Raw genomic sequence first — 24,883 nt, 5'->3', positions numbered from 1 at the left:
GACACACTTATAAAAAATGTGTAAAAATAAACAATATCTAAAATATAACACGAACACATTTTACGTATTGTTTTTTCACAACCTGCATTTTAAATTACATATTTTATTTGGTGTTTTATGGGGTTACAACGGAAAATGGAAAGTCCCCGGAAAATTACTAGTAGCTTTTCCATTTTTTTCCCCCATATATTTTTATTACTCACTTTAACTGACCAACACTCGCAGGTATAAGCTACTAGCAATGTGTATCATAAATGAACAACTTAACTGAACAATTGGAAACAGCAGGCGACTTCCTCTTGTAGCCATATTTAAATGGAAAATGTGTGCCTTTTTATCATTCGAGTCACAACAAAAGTTGCTAAATAAGTTTAAACAATAGCTTCATTTGTTGCAAGGTGCTTTTGGGAGAGAAAGTTGCAAGGTTAGACTGAAAATGTGCTAAATTTAGCAACAAAACCGTTAAGATGGCAACACTGTCCTGAGAGAGTTTGTTTGCATACTTAAGTTTGGGACTTTAAAAAAAAAAAAAAAGTTGTTTTGACCCTCCGTCATCTCGGCTTTAAAATAACAATTCTGTCAGCTAATTAAGTTTAATAGCGTGGCACATTTTTATTACTTTATTTACAGACAGAACTTTCAGCGAACTGTTATTAAGTGTGACTGAGAAGCTGTGTCCTTATCGTCGTGTATCCTTTTCTTCGAAGTAGTATTGCTTCTTCAGTGGCCTGCAACAATAATAAGCTATTAGTTTCCATTTTTTTATTTTACTCAGTTGTCACGAGGACATAATTTTGTACTTCGGTTTTAATGATCAAGCGCAAAAAAACAAGCAAAAAAAAACATTATTATAAAGCAAAGAAAACTGATGATCAGGTAATGTGATTTCATTAAACCGGTATGATCCATTTACTTCTATTCTATAACTAACAAATATGCTGTGAACAGAAAGAATAAATAAAGTATCCTATTCAATGTCCCCGGATGTCATTTTAGAGACCGGTAGAATTTCAGTACAACAAATGTCAAGAGGATTGGAGCTCTACTGTATTTCCATTACGTTTTATAGAAGCATCAGTTGCATGTGCTGTGATAGACTGGCACAGCATTATGGGAATCTATAATCTATCACAGGCTTCGGCTAATGAGGGCTTTCTGGGTTTTGATTGAACTGCTTCCAGTTTCCATGTGCATTAAAGACGCATCATCTCACATTTCAAAAGAATGCTTTGTAAACTGAAGCGAGCGGTTCATTGTGCATGTCGTATGTGGTTAGGAGAACAGATTTTAGACCCAGCTGATCAGCTAATGCACAGAACAAGACCGCAAATGACCAGTCAAACATTATGACTTCTGAGACAGATATTAAAACATTATTGGTATTTTTTGAGCATACTAGTATAAACCGATTTCAATTTGTAGTTCCGACTTCCCACAGCTTTTAAGCAAGGAACGGACGTGACTCAAAGTGCAATATCTCGACATCAAGAGTTACGTAAAAACAGAGAACCACGGGCATACAATTTACCATTGTCTTTATTTAAAAAAAAAAAAGCAAGTCAAGTTCATAGTTCGCATTAGCACCTTTAACGAAAAACACAATACTCAATCATCCTGTTCTTACAACCAGACTATACAGACATCTCCACGACCGGAGACCAGAGAAACGGCAATGACAGGCATTCTAATAAGACATCCGAACAGCCCTCGAGAGCACTGTAAAGCCTGGCTGATGCCAGATCAGAGTTTAAAGGCCTGGTATTAAGAAAGTGTGTAATGCTGTGTGGGTTGAGGAGGTCAGAAGGCTGGAGGAATGTTATCTAGAGCTGTGTGGATCTGTGCAAAGGCCTCCAGCAACCCTGAGGCCCTTCGAGAGACTGTGAGCTTATTGAGTGGCAGCATCGGTAACATCCCATCTTTACCAGGCAGGGGCCGTGTTAGCAAGTCGTCGCATACGCCTGTCAAATAAAGAAACGCATTTTTCATGTGCGATACTAATAATGATACAAATCAATTATGCATTTTATTCACGCAAAGAAAAGTGGAATGAAATATAAACACCTACCAATGTTTTTTTTTTTTTCATACATAAAATATTAGTAATTAAATAACATGGTGCCTAATCTTTCTCACCTTGTGTTTCTGTCCTGGTCTCTGATTTTCTTCTCCATCTCTGCATCTGTGAGGGTCTCCAGCAGAGGGCACCACTGATCGGCATCCCCTGTGTTACGAATGGCAATCTCCACTGTTGGTAATGGGTTCTCACTGCAGAAAACGAGCCACATGACGTTAGCGGACAGCATTGCTTAAACATCATGGAATCCCAATGATGCTTCAACTGATGACCACTGAGGCACAAAGGTGATGAATAAAATCTAATACATCTTTTGTTAAAAAAAAAAAAAAAGTATTTCTATATTAATACAATTTACTTAAAACAATAAAAGCCATGCTGTGGCAGCACATGCAGGGGTCAAACAGAACAGTCATCGAACCACTGTCCGTTCTGGTATCACTAGGTTTATGCTATTTTTGTCATTTCTAGAAAAAAAACCCTGCATTATACGTTAGAAACATGTACGTACAGGGACAAGTCCTGCAAAGGTATAAAAAAAAAATAAGAAAAGATGAAAGTACTCAGCTTCCCGGGGAATGAAACGTGGGGGGGGTAAGAGGGAGAGAAGATCAAGAAATTTTGAAGCATATTGACCTGAAATCAGACCTATTGGAACAGACAGTGGGAGAAGCAAACCATTAGAAAGGTTACAGCGGAGCAAAAACAAACAGCAATGCAAAACATTTGAACTGTTCTAAATGCACCATTTTTACAGACAATGTAGCGCTAATACGTTATGCCCCACACATCTCGACCCTTGAAAGGTAAGCCGGGTTGCAAGCCATGCAAGTAAAAAAAAGCATCTGAATTATGAAACGTTATGGAAGTAAAGGAAATCGATGTGGGCTCTGCTACAGGGAGAAAAAAATAACTGTACAGAGTTAGAGTTATTTTACAACCAACTGATGAAAGACACGCATGAAACTACTTCAAGGCACAATAAAAAGAAGACGCACCACTTTAACGGTTGTCTGCTTGCTTTCTGACAAATAAATGTGATTATAAAGAACCAGTGTAAGGGCCAGACCGCATTAAAGATGGTCTCAATTTAGTGGCGTAAACAAGACGTGGCGAGTGTATGTGTGACCACATAATAGACAGTAAAGGAAACTCCACTCGATATGACCTTAGGACACAGTAAATCATGGAATCCGGTCGCTGACATCTCTACAGACACAGGATACAGATACAAGACAAACAATAAAAAAACAAAGCACCAACAAGCACAGATATCAACATAAATATCACATGCAAGAACACCAACACATATACATACGAGACATACACTACTGTTTAAAAACATGGGGTCAGGTTGAAAAGATTTGAATTTTTACAAGACAAATATTATTATTATTATTATTCCTACTACTTCCAAAAATGTTTTAATAAATTTGAACCTCTATTTCCTTGCTTGACCATTTTTTAGCGACTGAAAACACCATTTGAATTCTTTTCGATCCACATTTTATCATAGTATTTCCTAGCTTGACAGTGATTGGAAAGCCATCCCGAATACAAATCCCACAAGCGTCTTTCTCGCTGGTCAGTTTTTGTGGCGAGCGGAAAAAAAAATTCAGCCTGCACTGAAAGAAGCTGAATCATTGTAAAGCTATGTAAAGCTTCATATTTTTGGTGTAAAGAGGTTTTAGTCTGTTTACAAAATACCTACTTATTATAAATTCCAAGTCAATATTACAGGCTAGGGGAAATAATTAATCCCTTGCCTTGTGACAGTGAGGTGGCGGTATGTGTATATACTAAAGAATAAATCATGTTTCAACAGTAAGCCACAAAAAGACAAAACCACAGCGGATCGTCCTTTACGCCCACCGTGCGGCTTATAAATGGGTTTAGAGATCATGTCAGCATGTATAAATCATTTGGAGTTTGAAAACAAGAAACTGTTCGAAAACGACTCCACAGGGAATGCAATGTTTTGGAAGGGACTTTACATCAAAAACACTCATTGGCTTCAATTATGGACTACTGCATTAAAATGTACTGTCGGAGCATCGTATAACTAAAAGCCCAAGGCACATGGGTTTTCTACTCAAACTTGGACTCAAACTTGGACTCAAACTGATGTTTAAGCGTTAACCCGTTGGAAGTGCCATTACTGGAAGCTCATGCATGTTGCCCACCTGAAGGCGTACGTCCTCTGATGCCAGCTGAGCTGTCCACGGATGCTGTAGGCGATGGTGGTGACAAACTCTCCTCCGAGTCCCAGCTCAGAGCAGAGCTTCAAAGCGAACGTTTCTGGCGAGTTCTCTTTCTCTGACATGTCCCATTCGAACTGGTCCACCAGAGAGATGTTCCCCACGTGAATGTTTAGCTGAAAGCACAATGCCGGCCAGCAACGGAATTGATCACAAGCATTACTACAGTTTTCAAGGCAAAAAGACCAGTTTCAATAAGGCCTTGATAGGAAAAATCAAACTGAAAAGATCCGAATCCAACATGATCAAAAAGAACCCTTCTTTTGAGTTTGGATACCAGTGTTAAACAGACCTTAATGATGACTCTTTGGTCCGTCTGCTCATCCAGAATGCTGTCGGTAGGGTAGGATTCGATCTGCTGTCTAATGGCCGAGGCAATGGCAGGGACGAAGGTAAGAGGATTCAAGTCCAGGTCATCACACAGGATCTCAGCAAACATCTCTGGAGTCATGAGTTTCTCTGGAGATGCAAACGCAGAGAGTGTAACACGTCTGTGATTAAATGTGACCCTGGAGCACAAAACCAGTGTGTTTAAAAAATTAAAAAAATGTAGCAGCAGCCAACAACAGAAAGTATGGGGCACAATTATAAATTTTACTTTTATGCCAAAAAAAAATCACATTAATCACATTAACATTAGTTTTAATTGAAAATCACATTCCATGAACATATTTTATACTTTTCTTGCTGTCAACATACCAAAACATATTTTTGATTAGTAATATGCATTGCTAAGAACTTCATTTGGACAATGATTTTCTCAATATTTATAATTTTTCCACCCACAGATTACAGATTTTGAAAAAGCAGTATCTCAGCTAAATATTGTTTTGGCCTAACAAACCATATATCAATGGAAAGCTTATACATTCAGCTTTCAGATGACGTATATATCTTAATTTCAAAAAATTGTCCCTTATGACTAGTTTTGTGGTCCAGGGGGACAATTGATTCTTGTTTTTCTTTGCTGTTCTTATGCAATTTGAGACTTTTTACTTTTTTTTTTTTTTTTTTTTTTCTTTTTTTTTTTTACAATGTCTGGAGTTTTCTGAAATGCCTTAAGCGAACAACCATTTCTCTATATTTTTTTCCACCTTACCGTTCATATTCCAGGTGAAGGCATCTCTGAGCTTCTGCCCATCAATTTCCATGTCCAGGCGGATAGGCACCAGGACCTCTGCCTGGGAAGCATTTTCGTGGATCACTGCAGGGTCGTGGTCATCGAAACTATGCATTGAAGAAAAAGAGAGACCCATAAACACACTCCATCGTTAATTAGCACCATGTGCGCAACATGTGGTGTTAAACTGCACGTTTTGAACAACAGCCTACATTTTTCTTGCCCTTTTCTGACACAACAAATGCCCGATGTTTAACAACCTGCATATGTGATTATGCGAGGGATTTAAAATGCTTGTCTTGTAAGTAATGACAGCAGAATAGAGTTGTTTTGAACACACTTGAAACCAACAGCTGGTTGGCGGCATTCCAGTCCGAACGGTCTCATTAAAACCAATCACTGACATTCACCAAAGTCTTCAGATGGAAATGTTGACAATGCTGCAAGGAGCATTACATTCAGCTAAACGTCCCAGGAGGATGTCCACTTGGCGTAAGTTGATGTTGGGTCAATTGAGGACCTAAAACCACAGATGCATCTGGCTAATTTTTGTTTGACTTAAAATGGGACTTTCTGAGCATCAGGTTATCTACTCGTGTGGGAGGTCAGGAAGAAGGAACTTCAGTATGTCCTGCGAAAAGTGAGCCCCATCAAGAGTATTTCATAACATAATCAGAACAGATTCTGTCAGCGATAAACAACATAATCTGAAACTTCTTAGCAAAAACAAGCCAGTGTTCTGGACTATTGCTTCATCCTCTGACCCAAAACAACCCAGTCATGGGAAGTATGTAGCGGAAATGTGGTTTTGTTTCTTAATAAACATCCTCTGGTTTGATATTGCCCTGATAACAATCAACCACTGTAATCAACCGTGGCCTAAATGTTTACCCAGGGTTTTTACAAGTCTTAATTGCATTTAGCCTGAGTAACACACTGATGATTGCTGACAGGTCTAACTTAAGAATTGTTTAAAGACCCATCAAATAAGCTCGATGAGCTCATTTTCGTTCCAACTGAAAGATTTCATGCAGAAGCAGAAAAGGGGCATTTTATTTCTAGCAGCGTCATATCAGACAAAATTATGCCATAAATAGTTTTGTGCGGTTTTCTCTGAAGGGAAAGATCGTAAAGATCGTAAAAGAGCGTTAAAAAAAACTTTGGTGGGAAAGACTTTGCAAAAGAAGTCTTTTATGAATACCTGAAAGCTGTGTTTGTTTGACTAAAATACAGTAACAACAGTAGCACTGCAATTAGATTATAATATATTATTAGATTAGAATTTAAAATAAGTGTTATATTTTAATCAAATTTAAAATGTTTGTCCTTAACCTTAATTTCCACAGTCTTTAATGTCACATGATCATTCAGAAATCATTTCAATATGCTCACTTGGTGCTCAAGAAACATTTAGGTAACACTTTGAAATGGATGACAACTGTCATAAAAATCATAATTTGCTGATTATTAATAGTTAGTAAGTTAGTTGTTAGGTTTAGGTATTGGGTGGGATTAGGGATGTAGAATAAGGTCATGCTGAATAAAGTATTAAAGGAATAGTTCACCCAAAAATGAAAATTCTGTCATCATTTACTCACCCTCAAGTAGTTCCAAATTTGTATGAATTTCTTTGTTCTGTTGAAAACAAAGAAATTCATACAGATTTGGAGCTAACTGAGGTTAAGTAAAATACATAACATTTTTACTTTTTTATTATGTTAATAAACAGCTGTAATGCTTAATACTAACATAAAACATTAATGTGAAAATTTATTGTGGCCTTTTTTAATAAACGTACTAATTTCATTAAAAAAATAAATAAATAATAATAAAAAAAAAAAAATCCCAATGGACCCCAAACTTCGTAAATGGCAGTGTATGTTTTTAAAGCATCTCACCATAAAGGAAAAGTCCTTTTCTTGTCACGTCCCATTCGGTTTCTGTTGATGGTGGTGGAACAAGGCACTGCGTCCAGGTGGTGGGAGCTGTTGGGCAGGGTGGGCACCCATTGACTGCTCCTCTTCGCCTTCTGCTCCCTATGTTCAGATACAGAGTTACAACAATGTAAACTCCAAAAAAAGTATTCTTTTAGACTAGATAATATACAAATAACCCCTCCAAAAAGTCCTTGAATTAAAATTTTAAAAAAGCACTCAAAAATACTTAAAAACAAGAAATGCTCTGTATCTAAATAATTGATAGAAAATACAGTGGTCAAGATATTATATATAATATTGACATAAAATGGCACCTTCGATTCATAAAATTGCCTAGAAGTCTCCATATATGTAATAAAAAAAAACATTACTGTATTAATTATATTTTGATTAATTTCTTGCTTTGCTTTTAGACTTATATTACACATCAGTGCAAACCACTAGCCTCCTTACCTGAGGTATGCTGGAGGCTCTGTGCTGATGGACACCGCCTTGTACTTCTCATCATTTCCCTCGAAGATCTCCTCACATTCAGACGCCTTCAGCAGGGTCACACTGGTGGCTAAATTTTGAGTAAGCGTGAACAAACGCAAAAAGAACACTGCACAAACCGCTGTCCAGAAGCAGGACTAGGAGACTATGAGGTAGGTGCTGCTTACGGGTGCTTTCTGGACCTAAGACCATTTAAAAGGAAAGTAATCACTTACCGTGTGATGAAGCTACAATCTTTTTCCTCTCATCCACAGATGCGAGACGTCTCCATAGTGATGGGTACCGCTTATACAGAGAGCCTCTGAACATACGCAGGTAATTTCCAACCTAAAGAGCAGGATTAAGCAAAACGTTTTTTTTCTATGCACTGGACCCTTTTGAGATTTTTTTTAGTTTAGTTAAAAAAAACCTGAAAACATTCAATATAAACATTTAAGTGTTTGTTATATTGCTCGTCATATATTTGAATGTATGTATTTGCATTCATTTCGACACATATCTATAAAAGGTAATTTTCCTGTTTGTTTGTTTTTTTTAAACCTGCATTATAAACCTTTACCTGACTGGCACCTACATACAGCAAACTTTATAATTTTATTCCTGTCTATATTCTGAAGGTTTTTACAGAGTGGTTTGTTTATATCATATTTAACTGGTTTATATTAGATCGAACACCTAAAAACATGGGGATTTTGTTCTGGCTGTTGACAGCATTTCTGATTTATGGAAGGATGAAAAAAAAGAAAACAAAAGCATCTTGTAAAAAATGCTAAATGCAAACATTTCGAACCTGGCTATATCCAAGTTCTGATTTCTGTCCTGTAATTTCATGCACATTTAATCCGATATTTCCATATTAAAAAATAAAACAATAAATGGTTTAATACCTTAACATACTGATATCTACTATTTTGTACAGATCACCTGTGATGCCTAATGTTTAAGTCAAAAGAGTTTTTCCACGTTAATATATGTATATTTTTTTCTGTGGAACACAAATGGAGATGTTAGGTATAATGGTCTCAGCTTTCACTGTAAAGACAGATGCAATGAAAGTGGATGGAGACTTGAGTCTGACATCTCCTTTTGTGTTACAATGAAAAAAAAACATCATAACGGTTTGGAACAACCAGAGAATGGTTAAACACTGACAGAAATGTTCTTTTCTGTATGAACTATCCATTTAACATGTTTATGGAGCATTTACATGACAAACTGCAATACTATAACATTACCTGCCAACTTATTGTCCCGAATACAAAATCGCTGAGTTTTAAAAACCAGTGTTTCACTTTGCAGAAGAGCGGTGATACTTGCAAGCTGCACCGATCATTTAATCATTGATTTATTACGTCGATAAGAGCATCTTTCACAGGCAACAACCAACAAAGAGAAGTCGAAGATGATGTTTTAGTCTTAACATGATGCCTACATTAAAGCATATCAGACGTAAACATACGCGAAATTATCTGCGAGACAGAAAACGTACCTCTGAACCTATCATGTAAAAATCCCCATCTTGCTCGAGTTGAAATTTTATTGGTTTTTGTCCAAATGTTTTACTCAACGCCATCTTTGCGAACACAATGAGCGACAGCGCGCATGCGCACGAAAGGAAGCCGTGAAGTGGGAAACGCTCGCGCTCTGGGGCGCCGCTCTGCAGGCGTGCAGCAATGCCTTCCGTTGGAGGGAACCAAATTATAATAAACGCTGTGAATCCAATTAAACAATTGTAATAACTTAGAATTGGCTTAAATGGGCTGGTATATTAGCTGTATATTTTATATGCGGTTTACATTGTATCATCATGTATTTGCCATATGCTTTACCGGTAAAACTGCAATGTATGCGAAAATTGTATATAATTGTTTTTTGTTGTTTTTTTTTTAATTATAAAAGAAACTACGTTTTTCTGTACTTTTTCAAATCTGACAGTAACAGCCTCAAGATGGCCTTTTCATCAATATTTAACTGGCTAATTCAGTTCAATCTTCTAAAATGGGACTACTTTATTTATTTATGTTTACATATGTTTTTAAATCTTCTTCTTCTTCTTCTTCTTCTTCTTCTTCTTCTTCTTCTTCTTCTTCTTCTTCTTCTTCTTCTTCTTCTTCTTCTGCCTATTGGTTGTTATAGTCACATCTTTAACATATTGTAGTTTATTTTCGATCAACATTCTGATATCGTAATATTCTGATATTCAGATTTAATCAAATTTAATGTTAACGCAACGTTTTTTGTTAAGCTATTTGGAATTGCACACATGCATTAAATCTAGATTTACACATGATAACTTACATAAATTACACATTCTAATTCATAATATAGAGTTCACCCCTGTATTTTACTGGGAGCTAAAACGCAAAGCTGAAAGAAAGACTTTGTGCTCATGCTAAAAATATTTACTATACAATTAAACCAGCATTAGCCATGAATCCCAGGGTTTCACTGAATAACATCCTGCGTGAGATTCACGAGTCGTGACCTAAAGCCAAATTATTTAAATTTATTTGCAATTATGTAATCAGATTGAAAAGTTTGTGTGGAAATGTGCTTGGGATTAAAGGGAACAAACATAAAAAGAGGCCTTTTAAAATGGCAGTCAGGTGTGACATCTCCATTAGAAAGAAGAAATGTGCTCATTCTACATTCCTGCGGTGTTATTTCCTAAAAAGGTGGTTAAAATCTTACATCCGCAGCACTTAAATGCACCTGAAATATGCTCCTGATAGATAGAAGCTGATCTAAACCATTAGCACAGGGCACAGCCAGAACTCCCTTTATCAATGCAAACGCATATTTTCATTAAACATGCTGCATTAAACTTCACATTATCCTTTGGCATGGAACATTAATAATCATACATTACTTCTCCAATACTCCTCTATAAGTGGTTTAATTCTTTGGTGTCCTTCAAGGGAAAAAATCAATACGCGACTGAACTAATGTTTGTTATGCATGTGATGAACTAATAATACAATTTTTGCCAACAATACCTAAATAAATAATTCACTCAAAATAAATGTATACCCATGAAACTGATTAACTAACTAACTAACTTTATTTTTTTTTGTTTAAATGGATATCTTGTTTAGGGATCCCCAACCTCTGCTTTAGACTTTTTTTCGGAGATGAATATTTTATTCTCGCAAAGTTTGTCTTTGCTTCACCGAAACTTGTTTGTACTTTTGATAGGTTAAATATTTAATCTTAGTATCTTTGAAGTATTTCCACGTGCAGTCGAACGGCAAAATCAAAATCAGATTTTGTGGTAAAAATATTGCAAAGAACTGAAAGTACGTTTCCAGATTAAAACTAAAATTAAAACTATAAAACATTTAGATTACTCAAAATAAATAATAAGTAAAGAAATAAAGGGATGTTGACTAAAATAAAGTTAAAGCAACATAACTAAAAATAAATAACTAAAACTCACATAAAAAAAATGTGCTAAAATTTTACAGTTATATTTAAACATCAAAAATAAAAATAAAAACTTTTTTTAATAGAAACTACTATCCTGGTGAACTCGGTCTAACTGCGATTTGTAAAATGATTGTAAGAAAGAATAGGTTATTGCCTATAATGAGTCTGAGTTTTGTACACTGAGTTAGATCTTGTTACATAAGAGACACTGTACTTCTATAATTGAGTGTTTCCGCAAAGTGAAACAAGCCCTGAGTGTTATGTGACCCCATTAAAAAGTCAATCTCTGAAGTCAATTAATAAAGGAAATCATAATTTTACAAGAGCGCTCCTATTAGATAGTTTCGCTTTAGAGATTCAGACATAGTGGAAGATAATAGAAAAGACAGAACTGAGCCTCAGAGGAACAAGAAACCTCAATCTCATTATATGCGTTTCTTTACTCAGCCGGTCTTTGGAATTGCAAGCAATTTGCTCTCATGCTGGTCTGTAATCCTAATGAAATGATGGGATAATCCCACAGATCTAAAGCAGTTTTTACACTTCATTGCCTGTTTGAATAGCAGGTACCTTTATCCGCAGTGGCTTAGTCATAGCTTATGAATGATACATCTTTGCTTTTCTGTATTTATTGGAGTTAAACACTAACCGCCAAAATGCAAATGAGACTTAAACGATAAGCTTCAATAGCATCTCTGTTCTTAAGTACGTCTTGTCCGGTTTAGACGCTTGTCTTTTTTCCTACTATGAACACTAGATGGCAATCTTGTATTGATGTTCCTCAACCAAAACTCGCGCGCGTTTTTTTTGTTGTTGTTGCTTTCATAACGTCGAGATGGTGCTGGAGTCTGTAAGTTCATCTTTTTCACAAGTTAGTCACATTCACTGCTCAGTTTGAACGTTTTTTATTTTTGAGAATGATACAGTACAAAGCCTGCAAAACAGGCGATGAAATAAAACGCAGGTGTAATGCATTGCTTACATACAGGTGACCTTCTGTTGTCACTATTGTAATACTGTGCGTATTTTTAAATGCATCCTGCCTAAAATTGTTATATTCGTTCTTCATGTTTGTGCGTAAGTGCATATCCGGTAAATCATTTTTTTGTTTCCTTCCTTCTGGTCATAATCCAGTACTCTCACCGGCCATAAACTTAACAACGCCCACAGGACTTCCAATTCATTCAATACCGCAGACATAAAAAAAATGTCTTCCTGAATGGAATTATGGATTCCTGACATAATAATTTAGTACACATGACCAGGCTCCATGCACGCTGGAATGATTGTTTCTGACCCTACAGAAAGCTTTTACTCTTTATTAGAGAAATGCATTAGAGTGCTGCCAAGCATTTTCAAGTAAAAAAAAAAAAAAAAAAAAATCTTATATAGCGGGAAATACATGTCTGAGAACACACAAAAAATCTGGCTTTCAGAATCAAATTAACTTGAGGGAAACACGTTTGTGACACTGATCACACACATATACAATCAGATGTTCCATTTAAGCAAAATATGATCTTTGGATCATCTTAAATCATTGTGGAGAACATTATTATTCAGTTTTTACGCAAATTTCATGTAGCTTAACAGCTGCGATCATTGAAGCAAAAGACTGAAAAACCAGGTACTAAAGTTCTAGTCACATATTAGAAGTAGAAGGGAACATAGAAAACATAGAACGTTTTGAAGAAAAATTGTTAAATGAGCATTGTTTTTTCACTTTTCACTATAAAGATCCTTTTGGGGAATGGAAAGGTACCATGGATGCTAAATGTTCTTTATGGAACCAATTATTCCAGTTAATTATTCCAAAAATTGTCAGTAGTCTTTCATAGTACAATATATGATGCACACTTACTTTCAGTCACTTTCATTTCAAACCAAGCAGTTATCTACTTGAAACCACAGTGAAAACTGCATTGGGGAATCTTTGTTATGTATCAGTCACACTGGTAGCCTAGGTACACACACACATATATATATATATATATATATATATATATATATATATATATATATATATATATATATATATATATATATATATATATATACACACACACACACACACATATATTGAGAGCGAGAGAGAGAGAGAGAGAGAGAGAGAGAGAGAGATAGATCTGTATCATGTCCTCTCTGTATCATGCATGCTCTTTTAATCAGTACAGCTGTTGTGGAAACTGTCTGGAAAACCCCCCCCACCTTGAATGTAGTATAATAATTACTCCTTTGGTACAATAGTTTGAAATAACCTGCATTTTAATCTCGTGACACCCTAATTAGTGGTCAGTTCCATTTTCTTTGTCAACATGACTGTCCCTCATGACCGTTCACTAATTGAACACCAGGGTAGAGTTATATATTGAAAGTTCAATTATAACAATGACATATTGCTTTTTTGCCTTGCGCAAGGGAGTTATTAAAGCCAAAATTATGCATGCAAGGCATTTCGTGCTTTTTCTGAAATGTCAGTTGCTTTTCTGTGAAAGCCAGATGGGATTACAGCCTTAGTGTAGTTTAGTGTAGGTGCTAACATCAAATCTCATAAACGTCCATGAAGAAGAAAAATCAATAACACTTCTGCCCCTTCCCATGATATCATCTGTGTATATTTCCAAAGTCTGATCTTGCTGACATTCTGAAGATGGACCTGGAAAGCCGCCAGAAATCTTTCCTCCTCTTTCCTCTGTTCCTTTCTTTTCCAGTTCCATTTTTGTCAGTGTTTTGGCCTGCTATGCCATTCACTTCTCAGCTCCACTCTTTAGCATTTTAGACAGCTGTGAGCTTCTATCCTTTTCACTGCAGATTCCCGGTAATCGATTTTCTGTGCTACAGTTTGTGTGCTTCTATTGAGTGTAAGTGGATATCCGAATGCATTTCAAACCTGCCATGAGAATCTGCTATTTAGAATTAAATGCAATTATTAATAAAACATTTAATTTAGAAATGTATATAGCTAATTTATATATATATATATATATATTACCCGCAATATTGGAAGGTTTGGGTTTGATTTGAACATTGAAATGCGACTGCTACTCAGGAACCCATCCAGAAGATTATGATTATGTTTTTAATTACAACTGCCAGTGATTGATGCATTGTTGTCTTGAGTGCAGCTGAGCATACAAGGCATGAATTTTAAGAGAGAGAGCGAGAGCGTGACAAAAAGCAAGAGAAGGAAGAGAGGCAGGCACTTTAATAAGTCATTTGGGATGGTTCACTTTCAAGTGACTCTTTAGTAGTAGAAATGATTCCTTGCCTTATCCTGATGATGCCGCTATGGACTCCCAAATCCCAGTGTAATTCCACTGAAGATGTGTTGAACCTCTCATTGATGAGAATGAGACAAAATTGCATGAGCCGATAGACCGTAAGTGTGTGGTTCCTTTACAAATGTCACCATGAAGTGGATAGTTCACTCGGAATGGAAATGCTCTTATTTATTAATTCACAAGTCGTCCTGAACACTCCGGTGGAAAGAAAAGGAAGATGCTTTGCAGAATGCTCGCTCTGCTCTTTTCTTTGATCTATCTATCCACTGAATCTTCATTTTGAGGAAAACAAATAATAGGCACGCGCGCATCGAAACAAATGTGTTCCATGCTGAGTCTAGAACTGTTTGCAAATGTGAAAGCAGAACAAAAGCAATAAACCAACACGAGCGACTGCCTGTGGCAATGGAAAGTTGGTATAAACACCCTTAAGAATTGATTTGGAGCAGTGGGTTTTATTTTCATTTATGCTAATTACTTCAAGCTTGGTTGCAAAACAACTTTTACATTGTTTATTTAGCAGCGTGCAAAATAAAAATGTTGTACCATGCTTGTTTTCCTTTATTATTAACGCATTCATGCAATTATGATAAGAAAATTATTTTATTCATAGGTTGGACAGTTGCCCTGAGGTTTCACATGAAAAAGCACAGCCGATGCCCTCCAGATACTACCAGATCGAGTTGATTGCATTTGCATTTTAAAAGTTGGTTTTCCCGCTAATATCAGCACAAAACCGCTTACAGATGAATGAGCAGATGCATATCAGTCAAAAATGGGAGACGCCGCTTTATTTATGTATCATAACTCTATGCAAAATCTTCCGATTATAAGTTAATTTTCAGCACACACACAGAGCTTTGTGAATGTTTCGCTTGCCAAATCCACTCGCGCTACTGTCATGTTTCTGACAATCCTGTCTTTCCACTGCTTTACTGAGCACAATCCACAGGATGAGGATGGGATTTTCATCAAATGTTTCCGACTAACTCGAATAGACAAGAGTGCGCTCAACGTCTGATCCTTCTATATACATTCAAATCACAACTTCGAACACTTCAATTCAATTTCAAATAGATGTCCCTGAGAGTGAAAAAGGGGGATTTAAATCATTGGATCTCTCTGAGGAGCGAAGCTAGAAATCAAACAAACAATCGGCTTTTTTTGCAGTTGGGAGTCATCAGGGAAAATGGCAGCCCCTTCATGTTTGCTCTCGTTCTTAGGTGTATACGGTTTACGTTTGGATGAACAACAAGAGTGAAGGTTACACAGAGCTTTGCCAAAAGCGTCTAAAATGCATGCATTTAGTGAAATGTCAGCTCGGGATGGCGGAAGCAAATTACGGTACTGCTGCAGACAGGCTAGATTCTGCTTAAAGAAGGTTTTTAATACTTACATTTACATTATACATTTGCATTTGGCGGACGCTTTATATCCGAAGCAACTTATACTGCATTCAAGGTATACACATTTGCATTTGAACAGTTCTTACTTTTCCTGGAAACAGAACCCATGACCTTGATGCTGGTAGTGCTGTTATGGCAAAAATGTAGAAAAACAGCTTGCTATATTTTTTGTCAATTATTAGACATGGAAAATGCATTTTATTAGAATACACTGCTAGAAATGTTTAAATTACATCTACAGAAATGCATCCAATTCAGCGGTCGAGAATGCATTGGGTTCTGTATCCTGCAGTGGGAGGCCGTTAGAGGTGGACTTCATCTTGACTATTTGCTAGCATTAGTATCCTTTCCATGGATCACATATATCTGCCTGAGGTTTGAACAGCGAGTGGCTCTGTTTACCTGAGTTGATTGGCACCGTGAAAATGAAATGTTAATCTAGGCAGCACTCGTCAGCCTGCCGTGTCTAAAAGCGTGAAGCCATGCCAGAGTTCGCACCGACTCCGCTGTGGACTTGGAAACCATTAGCATGATTACACTGGAAAAAAAAATCCTTCATTTCCCCAAAGAACCTCTGCCAAATGGCATGAAACTTGAATTCTACGCTGCACACTACAATGAACAAAAGATACTAGAGGGCTTGTGCATAGCATAGGTATATTGTTATGCACAAGAACCCTGTGCTACTAAATTGCAGTTAATTTGTCATTCAGAACCATTTTCTTAAAAATAAATACCCACAGGCTCAATAAAAAAAAAACATGCCTCTAACTTTTTTACAAAATGTATATAAATACAATTCACTTCAGTTTACAGCTGAAATGATCCTCAGAGGCTGTGAAAGACTTAATTCTTTTCGCACAACTTATAATTACAATGCCCTAATATTCATTACTAAAGATTTCCTTTCACACAAATCCTTGCATAATACTATTACATGACCTTAAATCACTTTTAATATAGTGCAACTAATACATTTTCTTATTTGCATCTTGTAATAAGTCTCGAACTTTGAAGGTGCTGCAATGCTAAAATCGACGTGGTAAAATGTCACCATTTATGTTCTTTTTTTGGATGAATGTGAACGCTTTTAAGCACCAGTCACTAGTCATTTCACTCCGAATATGCCCCCAAATCTGCAATTTCCAACTTATTAAAATATAATCATTGACATTCATCTTTTCATTTTAAATCTAATTTTGATTTTAGCACCATTCACTGGATTTTCAAAGGGATGTAAAATTTAAATTTCTGTCATCAAGTACTCAGCCTCCACTTGTTCCAAACTTGTATGCGTTTTTTGTTCCGAACTTGTATGCGTTGGTAGCCAAACAGTTGATGGTAGCCATTGACTTCCATGGTATGGGAAAATACTACGAAAGTCGATAGCTACTGTCAGACTGAGGGTGAGTATGTTGACAGAGTTTTCATTTTTAGGATGAACTATCCCTTTACTTTGCTGCAAAAAGTGCAAAAACCAATGCAATATCATTTTGTAGAAATGTCAGGATAGCCATGTTTTCCAGTTGCTTGACTTTCACAGGTATCCTCAAAAGCACCTATTCTCATGCTGTGATGACACCCAGCTCAGCCAGATTGATACTGTATGCCCTGCGTCTCCTCCCAGAATGCAATGTCTCTCTTCAGGATGGTTACAGGCTACTTCATGCCGTCTCACTCGTCCACCTGCAACACTCCTCCGTCACGCCAGAGTGCTAAGCTCCCCATTTCCAATGGAAATTTCACTTCTGATTCAAGGTGCAGCTGTGACGGCTGCCCTACTTTGAAAAATGATGGGAGCAGAGGGGCCTATCGCAGAAAGAGCCCATTTCCCATTTTACACCTGGGCTCTGGCAATCCCAACAACCCTCTGGAGATTCAATCGGTCGCACATTGTTCTTTAAATGTGCCTCTTTGTCTCAGTACTTCATAAAGTTCACATAGGCTTGTGTGTTCTACCCAAATTCACTCTTATTGAGGTCGAGGGGCTTTTGACAATAATGCTGATTAGTGCAGCCTGGACAAAACTATAGCACTTTTATTAAATAACAGGGTCCTGATTAGCTAATGAGGCTTCTAAGAGGTAAAAGAGAGACGATATTTCAGCAAAGGGCTAATGCTGGACAGCGTTTGGCTCATTAGGAACGGATTAAAAACAGCACAGCTGCGGTCAGCTTGTCTTATTTTAATTTCACACATAGCATGTGGCTTGGTTGTTACTATAAGCCCTCGTGTTTTTCAGAGGGGTAATGTATTCCATAATAATTTTCGTGGCTGCTGATAACTGCTTTTTTTCTTTAGGTTTTGTCTTGGTCATATTACACTGTAAATCATATGCTCTGCATATGGAATGCAAGTGTCACGCTCCGGGCTGTTGTTGACAGTAATATCAGATAATGTGGACCACTGACTTCAGTGATGAAAATTACCTCAGAGGCATGAGATTTATGTCTTTTTAGTTTTATTTTTTTACTTCGTATCAGTAAACGAAATGAACGAGAATGAAAAGTGAGCAGAGGTGCGATAGAATTTGTGTTTTTTTTCTCCCCCCCCGCTTACATTGCTTTTGTATGCATGAGGCAGCCAGAGGATGACATAAACAATCTATGCGTTTCCACTTCAGGCTTCTAGAGATGTTCTGTGTAGGATTTGTTGTTCACACATTTAAAAGTGCAACACGCTCTAATTTACTGCGAAATGTGAAAAGTGGCTAGAGCGGTCAAGGGCACTCAGAAAACGTGCGTCACAGGCAGGTGAGATGCATGGGTAATGCAAGGCACAAAGGTTTTTTCAAAAAGCCACATCACGTGTAAAACAAAAAAGCATAGGGCTGCCATGTTCCATATGTCACTTTGATCAAGTGTAGCAGGGGCTTTAAATTGTAACTGACAAGACAATAAAGCACATAATGTGAAGACAGGTGTGTGTGCATTTGTACTTGTGCCAGAGCTGGTTATTGCGATGATTGGTGTGATGGAAAACAACACATAGGGCTTAACTTAACCAGTCAGGTAGCAAGACGAGCGTCTCTCTCTGAAACACTTATTAGACGACTGATTACGTGCAGGAATTCAGTCATATCCTGAAGGATGAAAACAGTTCTGTTAGTTTAAGATTGTTCATTTAGCTAGACAAAGTAGTTCAGGGTATAGGCTTGTAAATACCCTACAGGCTTATTAAGAATACAGTTGCTTTCACCCTTCATAAGCATCATAATCCAACATAGACACGTTTTCATTTGAAACGTGGCAAGAAAATATTGAATATTTTTTGGCAGATTAATACTTTGATAGAGAAAGGATGAATTAAATTATTCAAAAGTGACAGTTAAAGACGTTAAAAAGATTTAGATTTCAAATAATTGCTTAATTTTCAGCTTTGACATTGCGAGTAAATTACATTTAAAAATATACTGAAATAGTCAATATAACATAATATAATGTGAGTAAGGGATAATGTACATCCAACAGGTTTCTTGCCACAAAAGTAAATGTGATTTGAAATATTTTACTAATTTGATGAGATGCTAATAATATAATATATATTTTTCACAGTATTGCTGTTTTTGTTTTTACTTTATTTTTTTTTTGTCATTGGCTGAAATGAACGATAGCTTAAATGCTGTAATTTTAAAGCTTTATTTCTGTTAAGCTTGTTGGAGCAACATAAATTTGAAAATATATCAATTCTCATGCATAATGATCTCTTGATCTTCAGCGCGGAAGGGAATCATGCTGGTTGTGAACGCTCAAAAATAGCAAAGGGATAATCTAGGACAGGAGAATACATATTTTAACATCGACACACTTTACCTTTAAATTATTTGAAGACGCTTTATACATTCAACTTTATGAACGATAAAGCTGAGTCTGCAAACTCAGAACAGTGGCCGTAAAACTCATAATTAAAACCCAAGTTTCCGGTAATATAGAGGCCCCTATGGGAATCCATATCAGTCTGAAAAGCTCCCTGTCTAAGTAGCTCAGATAAATACTATTATCATTGCAAAGGGGGTTGAGTCACATTCTCCACACTAGTTAGAGATGAAGATACACTCTGTAATTTTCAAATTAATCCAGACGGCTGACGACAGAGCTGCTTTCAAAAGATGCTGAATTAAATCGAAGTACATTGTGGCCGTCCTTCTGGAGGCCACAATTCCTGGCATGCAAATGCGTGAACCTTTCGCAAGGTCAGCATGAGAGCTAAAGCCATTGTGAGCTGTGAATGGTACTGAAATATGAATTTCAGTACAGATGCAAATTGCGTTCAGCAGAGCAGACAAAAGTTTGAAGAAAGATGCGCAGCAGTCAGTGAGAGCGCAGCAAGTTTACTTTTTCTCCAGGGAAGCCTGGTCTTGTCGGAGCTGATAATGAATGCTACGTTCTGCTTGTTATTGTCAGCAAAAAAAAATGGCATCGTTTTGGCATTAAGGGACTGGCTGGGAGTGGCACCTGGCGCTTCCTGGGAGGTAGATGAAAGGATAATAAGGGCCAGTCGGGAAGGTGATATACACTAGAAACTGTTGCTTGGTGTGATGCATTTAATAGTTCGTAAAAACGCCTACAGATTCACTTGCACACACAAGCATGTGTTAATTATCACCTGTCTCTGTCTTGTGAGGATACAAAATAAAGCAAATTCATCTTGCTGTAAGCCTTCCTATCATATGTGGAAAGTAAATAAGAACGGTCCAAGAACAATCTTGTATATGATTGCTTAAATAGAAGAAAAACACTTGCAAATATGGGCTGTCACGATCTTCGCACTCTGCAGATATATGCTCCTGCAAGAAAATGTTTATAAATTCTTCAGTGTCTGTTATTAATTGGTCATAAAATGTGAAACACCAAAATCTCATCCCTCAGGGCCTTGACAGCTTGCAATCCTTGACGGGACAGTTAATTTCAAAGGTTATGAGGAGATTTTACTGGGGAAGTGTAGGGCCTGAAGCTCAGCAGAAGATGGTTGATGCATCAGGACAATCAGTTTTATAAAGAGGAGACTGAGGCAATTGAAGGGTTCACATATTTTTTTATATCAAACGCATTAAAAGTTCAATAAAGGCTTGAAAATGCATCATTATTTGTGTGATTTTTTTATAAACATACTGTGTAGGTCATCCAAGATGTAGATAAGTTATTTTCCTCATCAGAACAGATTTAGAGAGATTTAGCATCACATCGCTTGCTCACCAATGGGTCTTCTGCAGTGAATGGGTGCCGTCAGAATGAGAGTCTAAGCAGCTGATAAACACACAACCTGGTCTCATAAAAATATGTACCACTTTTTGTTGTATTCTCAAAGAGAAATGTCCACTGAGTGGCGCTAAAAACAGGTTCAATACGCCAACTCTGGCACATTTTTATGTTGATATAGGTATGTATTGCAGAAGTTCAGAATTGAAATATCCGTGGACCGGTGGTCATAACACGATTTTCTTCAAGTAATTGTGCAAAAATGATGCTTTATTAATGAAAACTCTGTAAATTTGTGAGAAAAGGAATAAAAAGTGTCAGAGTTTTACTGCCTCCAGTGATATGTGGACTCCTTGTTGGTACGTATTTTGTGTCTCGCTAAAAAGTGCACCAAGATATGTTTATGCCATTAGATCAGGCATCAAAAACATAACAATATTGTATATAGCGTTATTATGGATTATGGACTGGAAAATGACTTTCACACACAGATGTTCACTTGGTAAGATATTAACTGATGGTCCTTTTTGAATTCTCGTTCTGACGGCACCCATTCACTGTAGAGGATTTATGCGTGATCACATTAAGTAATGCTAAAGTTCTCAAAATCTGTTGTGACAAACTCATCACACATCATCTTGGACGGCCTATGGGTGAGTACATTTTCATTTTTTGGTGAAATATTGAAATTTATAATAAATCCATGGGCTTACGTACTTGTTTTCAACTGCAGAAAAGTAATATTTACCTTTGGAAAGAGTCACAAGTACATGTGAATAATATTTGCACTTTGTCACTCTATCAGTTGCTTTTTCCTCTCCTTGTCTGCTTGTCAGTCACACCTGAACATGTCCTTCACAAAGCCCCCATTCCATCTCCAGCTTCCCATATCCTCTCCCTGCTTGCTCCTGTGGGTTGGCTAATGGAAAGCATGTTGGTTGTGGTTAAATCTCCGTAGGTGGCAGGATTACGGGATGCGGCGCACGGATCTGCAGCCACCCCACAATATCGACATGCAAACCTGCTCAGCTATTCAATTCAAATGAAATTTAGATAGCTGTACGCCAGTCTCATTTCCTAGTGAGCTCTCCCGGCTCTTGATGCTGGACGTCCCGTAAGGCTCAACAAAAATATGATTGCATCTTTTACACATTCTGTCCACCTGTCATCCTGTTTGAGCATGTAATCTGTGAGCTCCTGGAGAGATTCCTCCAGAGACACAATTTGCACAAATATAACAAATCTTTTTGATATCTAGATGTGTTATGTTTGCACTGGAGCACTGCTTTGTCTGTTTTCAGTACAGAATAATTGATGTGGCCGAAAATGCCGGGATAGGCTCCAGCACCCCGCGACCCTACATATCGGACAAGCCGCTTGGAAAATGGATGGAATAATTGACAGCAGACCAGTGAATTTCTGAAAATGAACGCACACCTGAGTGGCTGCTACACCCGAGGTCAGAATTAATTTCCAATAATTCAGTGGTCCTGAATAAATTATTCCGCTCATACAGCGTTAGAGAATCTACTCTGAAACCGCTCATAAATTGAAGCAGTTGAACTTGGAAAGTATTCTTAACTGAAGCTGAGGAGAAAACGTTTTTAAAAAATAAATATTCATAATTCGATTACACAAGCAAAATGTATTCAAAACCAAATATTTCTGGCAACAATTAGTAAATAGATAGATGGATAGATAGAGGCGACAACTGAATATGTGGTGCAGTGCTCAGTTATCACAAAGAAGCGTTCTGAAATGGTGAGTGTTTTTAATCTCAAAAAGAGAGAACAGAGAAACAGCTTTTCTTACTCAGATTGAAGAATAAATAAAAACAAAATAAAAATAATAAATAAAAAAAAATAAAAACAACCTATATATGATGGCACAGTCCCCTCTTATGGTCACTTTATGAACTGCACCCAAATTTAAAGTATTATAGTAGTCTAAAAATACTAATTTTCATAATCCACTCTGATGGAGCTAAACTTGTTGGGGATGATTGAATCGGTCTTTACCGATATGACCGTTTAGAACGAAGGGATTCACTAAAACCAATAGGAAAGAGTCTTTTAGTTTAATTTAAATTTTAATTGATCAAATGGCAGTGAAGGTGTATGCGCGATAGAAAACGATATTAAATATCCCCGTGTGCAGCGTTTGGTCGCCATCTTTCTGAGTCCCTTTTAGAGTTTCGCGCCATTTGAGGTAAGAAGCTGATAGCGCTAACGTTTATAGATACATTCATAGCGCTGTGTGTGTGTGTGAAATATTACTAATTTCTCATCTGGAAACAAGAATGTACACTGGCAAACGTATCAAACAGATTATATAAAAGAGAGAGGAATCTAAAGACATAAAAACTTGACAAAGTGAACGTTTGTCAAGCGTTTCATCGGCGGAGGGAGCTGTGAGGTTTAAAACGCTTGAAAGGTTTCAGAGCTCGCTTTGCTTCTGCCTGACAGGTAAATTTATCTTGTAGAAATGTGTCAAAAGTTGTTTTGTGTGTGTGTTACGTGTGAGAGAGACCTACAAATTAGTTTAACAACACTGGCTGCTAGTGTCGTGACTTTTTTTAAAGCGTTTTTTTCCCGTCAAGATAAGACTACTTCAGTTGCGTTCTCTCCGTTTCACTTCTCGATACAATTACAGAAGTATAGACATCTGTGTCGACGACAACGTTGTTTCACAGATTAAGCGACTCAAAATAATGCCCGTAAATCGGAATGCTTTCCATTTTTCCATTTTCATTGTGGAAAAAACATCTATTTGCAACACGCCAAATTCATGTTTTTGTTGTCCCGAAATTGTTCATTATACTTCTGTGTTCACTAACGTTACATTTTGTTTTTCTTGGAACAAACCTTTTTGTTGTTTACCCATTCAAATTCAATTTTGACTGAGCCCCTTAAGGGCGCAAAGGATGCAAGGAAGCTTGATTATTATTTGCCTTTATCTGAGATTTGATTTTGAAAATATGCGTTTGGATAGTTATTGTTAGTGTAGGGACCTACTTTGTTGACAGGAGTAACTTGTTTGATCTCCCACTGCTTCACGGTTAATAAGTAAGCCATCTATCATTGTCACAAAATAAACACAGATGGGCTTATCGCTAAGCCAAGTATACGCTCTTAGAAAAAAAAAATGTTTCTTTACTGGCATCTGTGATTCCACGAAGAACCTTTAATATTAATGGAAACTTTCCATTGTGCAAAAAAGTTATACATAGTGGGAAAATATTCTCAATAATGAATTAAGGTTCTTTAAATTATTCACATTAAGAAAAACAGTAATTTAAGAAGTATTCACACATAGGTCTTTAGGGAGCTGTGGTGTGTAAACCACCTTTTTGAAGCTTTATTTTTAAGTATTTTATCTACTTCCAGACTATTTCAAATAAATAAATAGACGCAAAGCATTCATTTATATATCAGGTTATGATATGAGGTGAAACCTAAGAAATCGGTTATTTTTGCTTTTCTGAGGTAATCACACAAAATATTTTTTAACCTGTTAGAACAAAGTATTTTAGAAACCCACACGCGTTCTTTTAAAGGGGTAGTTTATCCAAAAATAAAAATCTGTCACAGTTTAAATTTAGTTAACTGTCCTTTTAAGCGCCTTGCTCAATGTCACCCTAAACACGAGAATCCGAAACCGTTTTGGTCACAGCCCAGATGCTTAGCAAACA

At 36.9% G+C, this 24,883-nt stretch overlaps 1 protein-coding gene across 1 annotated transcript; it reads right to left on the bottom strand.

Annotated features, from left to right (window-relative positions):
- Positions 1–1,518: 1,518 nt before the first annotated feature.
- On the bottom strand, positions 1,519–9,485 carry smarcb1b (SWI/SNF related, matrix associated, actin dependent regulator of chromatin, subfamily b, member 1b). Its single transcript, XM_043222163.1, is given in 10 exon segments — positions 1,519–1,958; positions 2,134–2,265; positions 4,258–4,448; positions 4,625–4,791; positions 5,432–5,559; positions 7,351–7,488; positions 7,843–7,951; positions 8,097–8,208; positions 9,371–9,464; positions 9,466–9,485. Coding segments are annotated over 10 exon segments (1,131 nt in total). The 3' UTR covers positions 1,519–1,918.
- Between the last annotated feature and the right edge of the window lie 15,398 nt (positions 9,486–24,883).

Source organism: Puntigrus tetrazona, chromosome 21 (genome assembly GCF_018831695.1).
Source record: "Puntigrus tetrazona isolate hp1 chromosome 21, ASM1883169v1, whole genome shotgun sequence".
Classification (NCBI taxonomy): Eukaryota; Metazoa; Chordata; class Actinopteri; order Cypriniformes; family Cyprinidae; genus Puntigrus; species Puntigrus tetrazona.
Note: the sequence above shows the minus strand (reverse complement) of the source record. Positions and strands in the feature narration are given on the sequence as shown.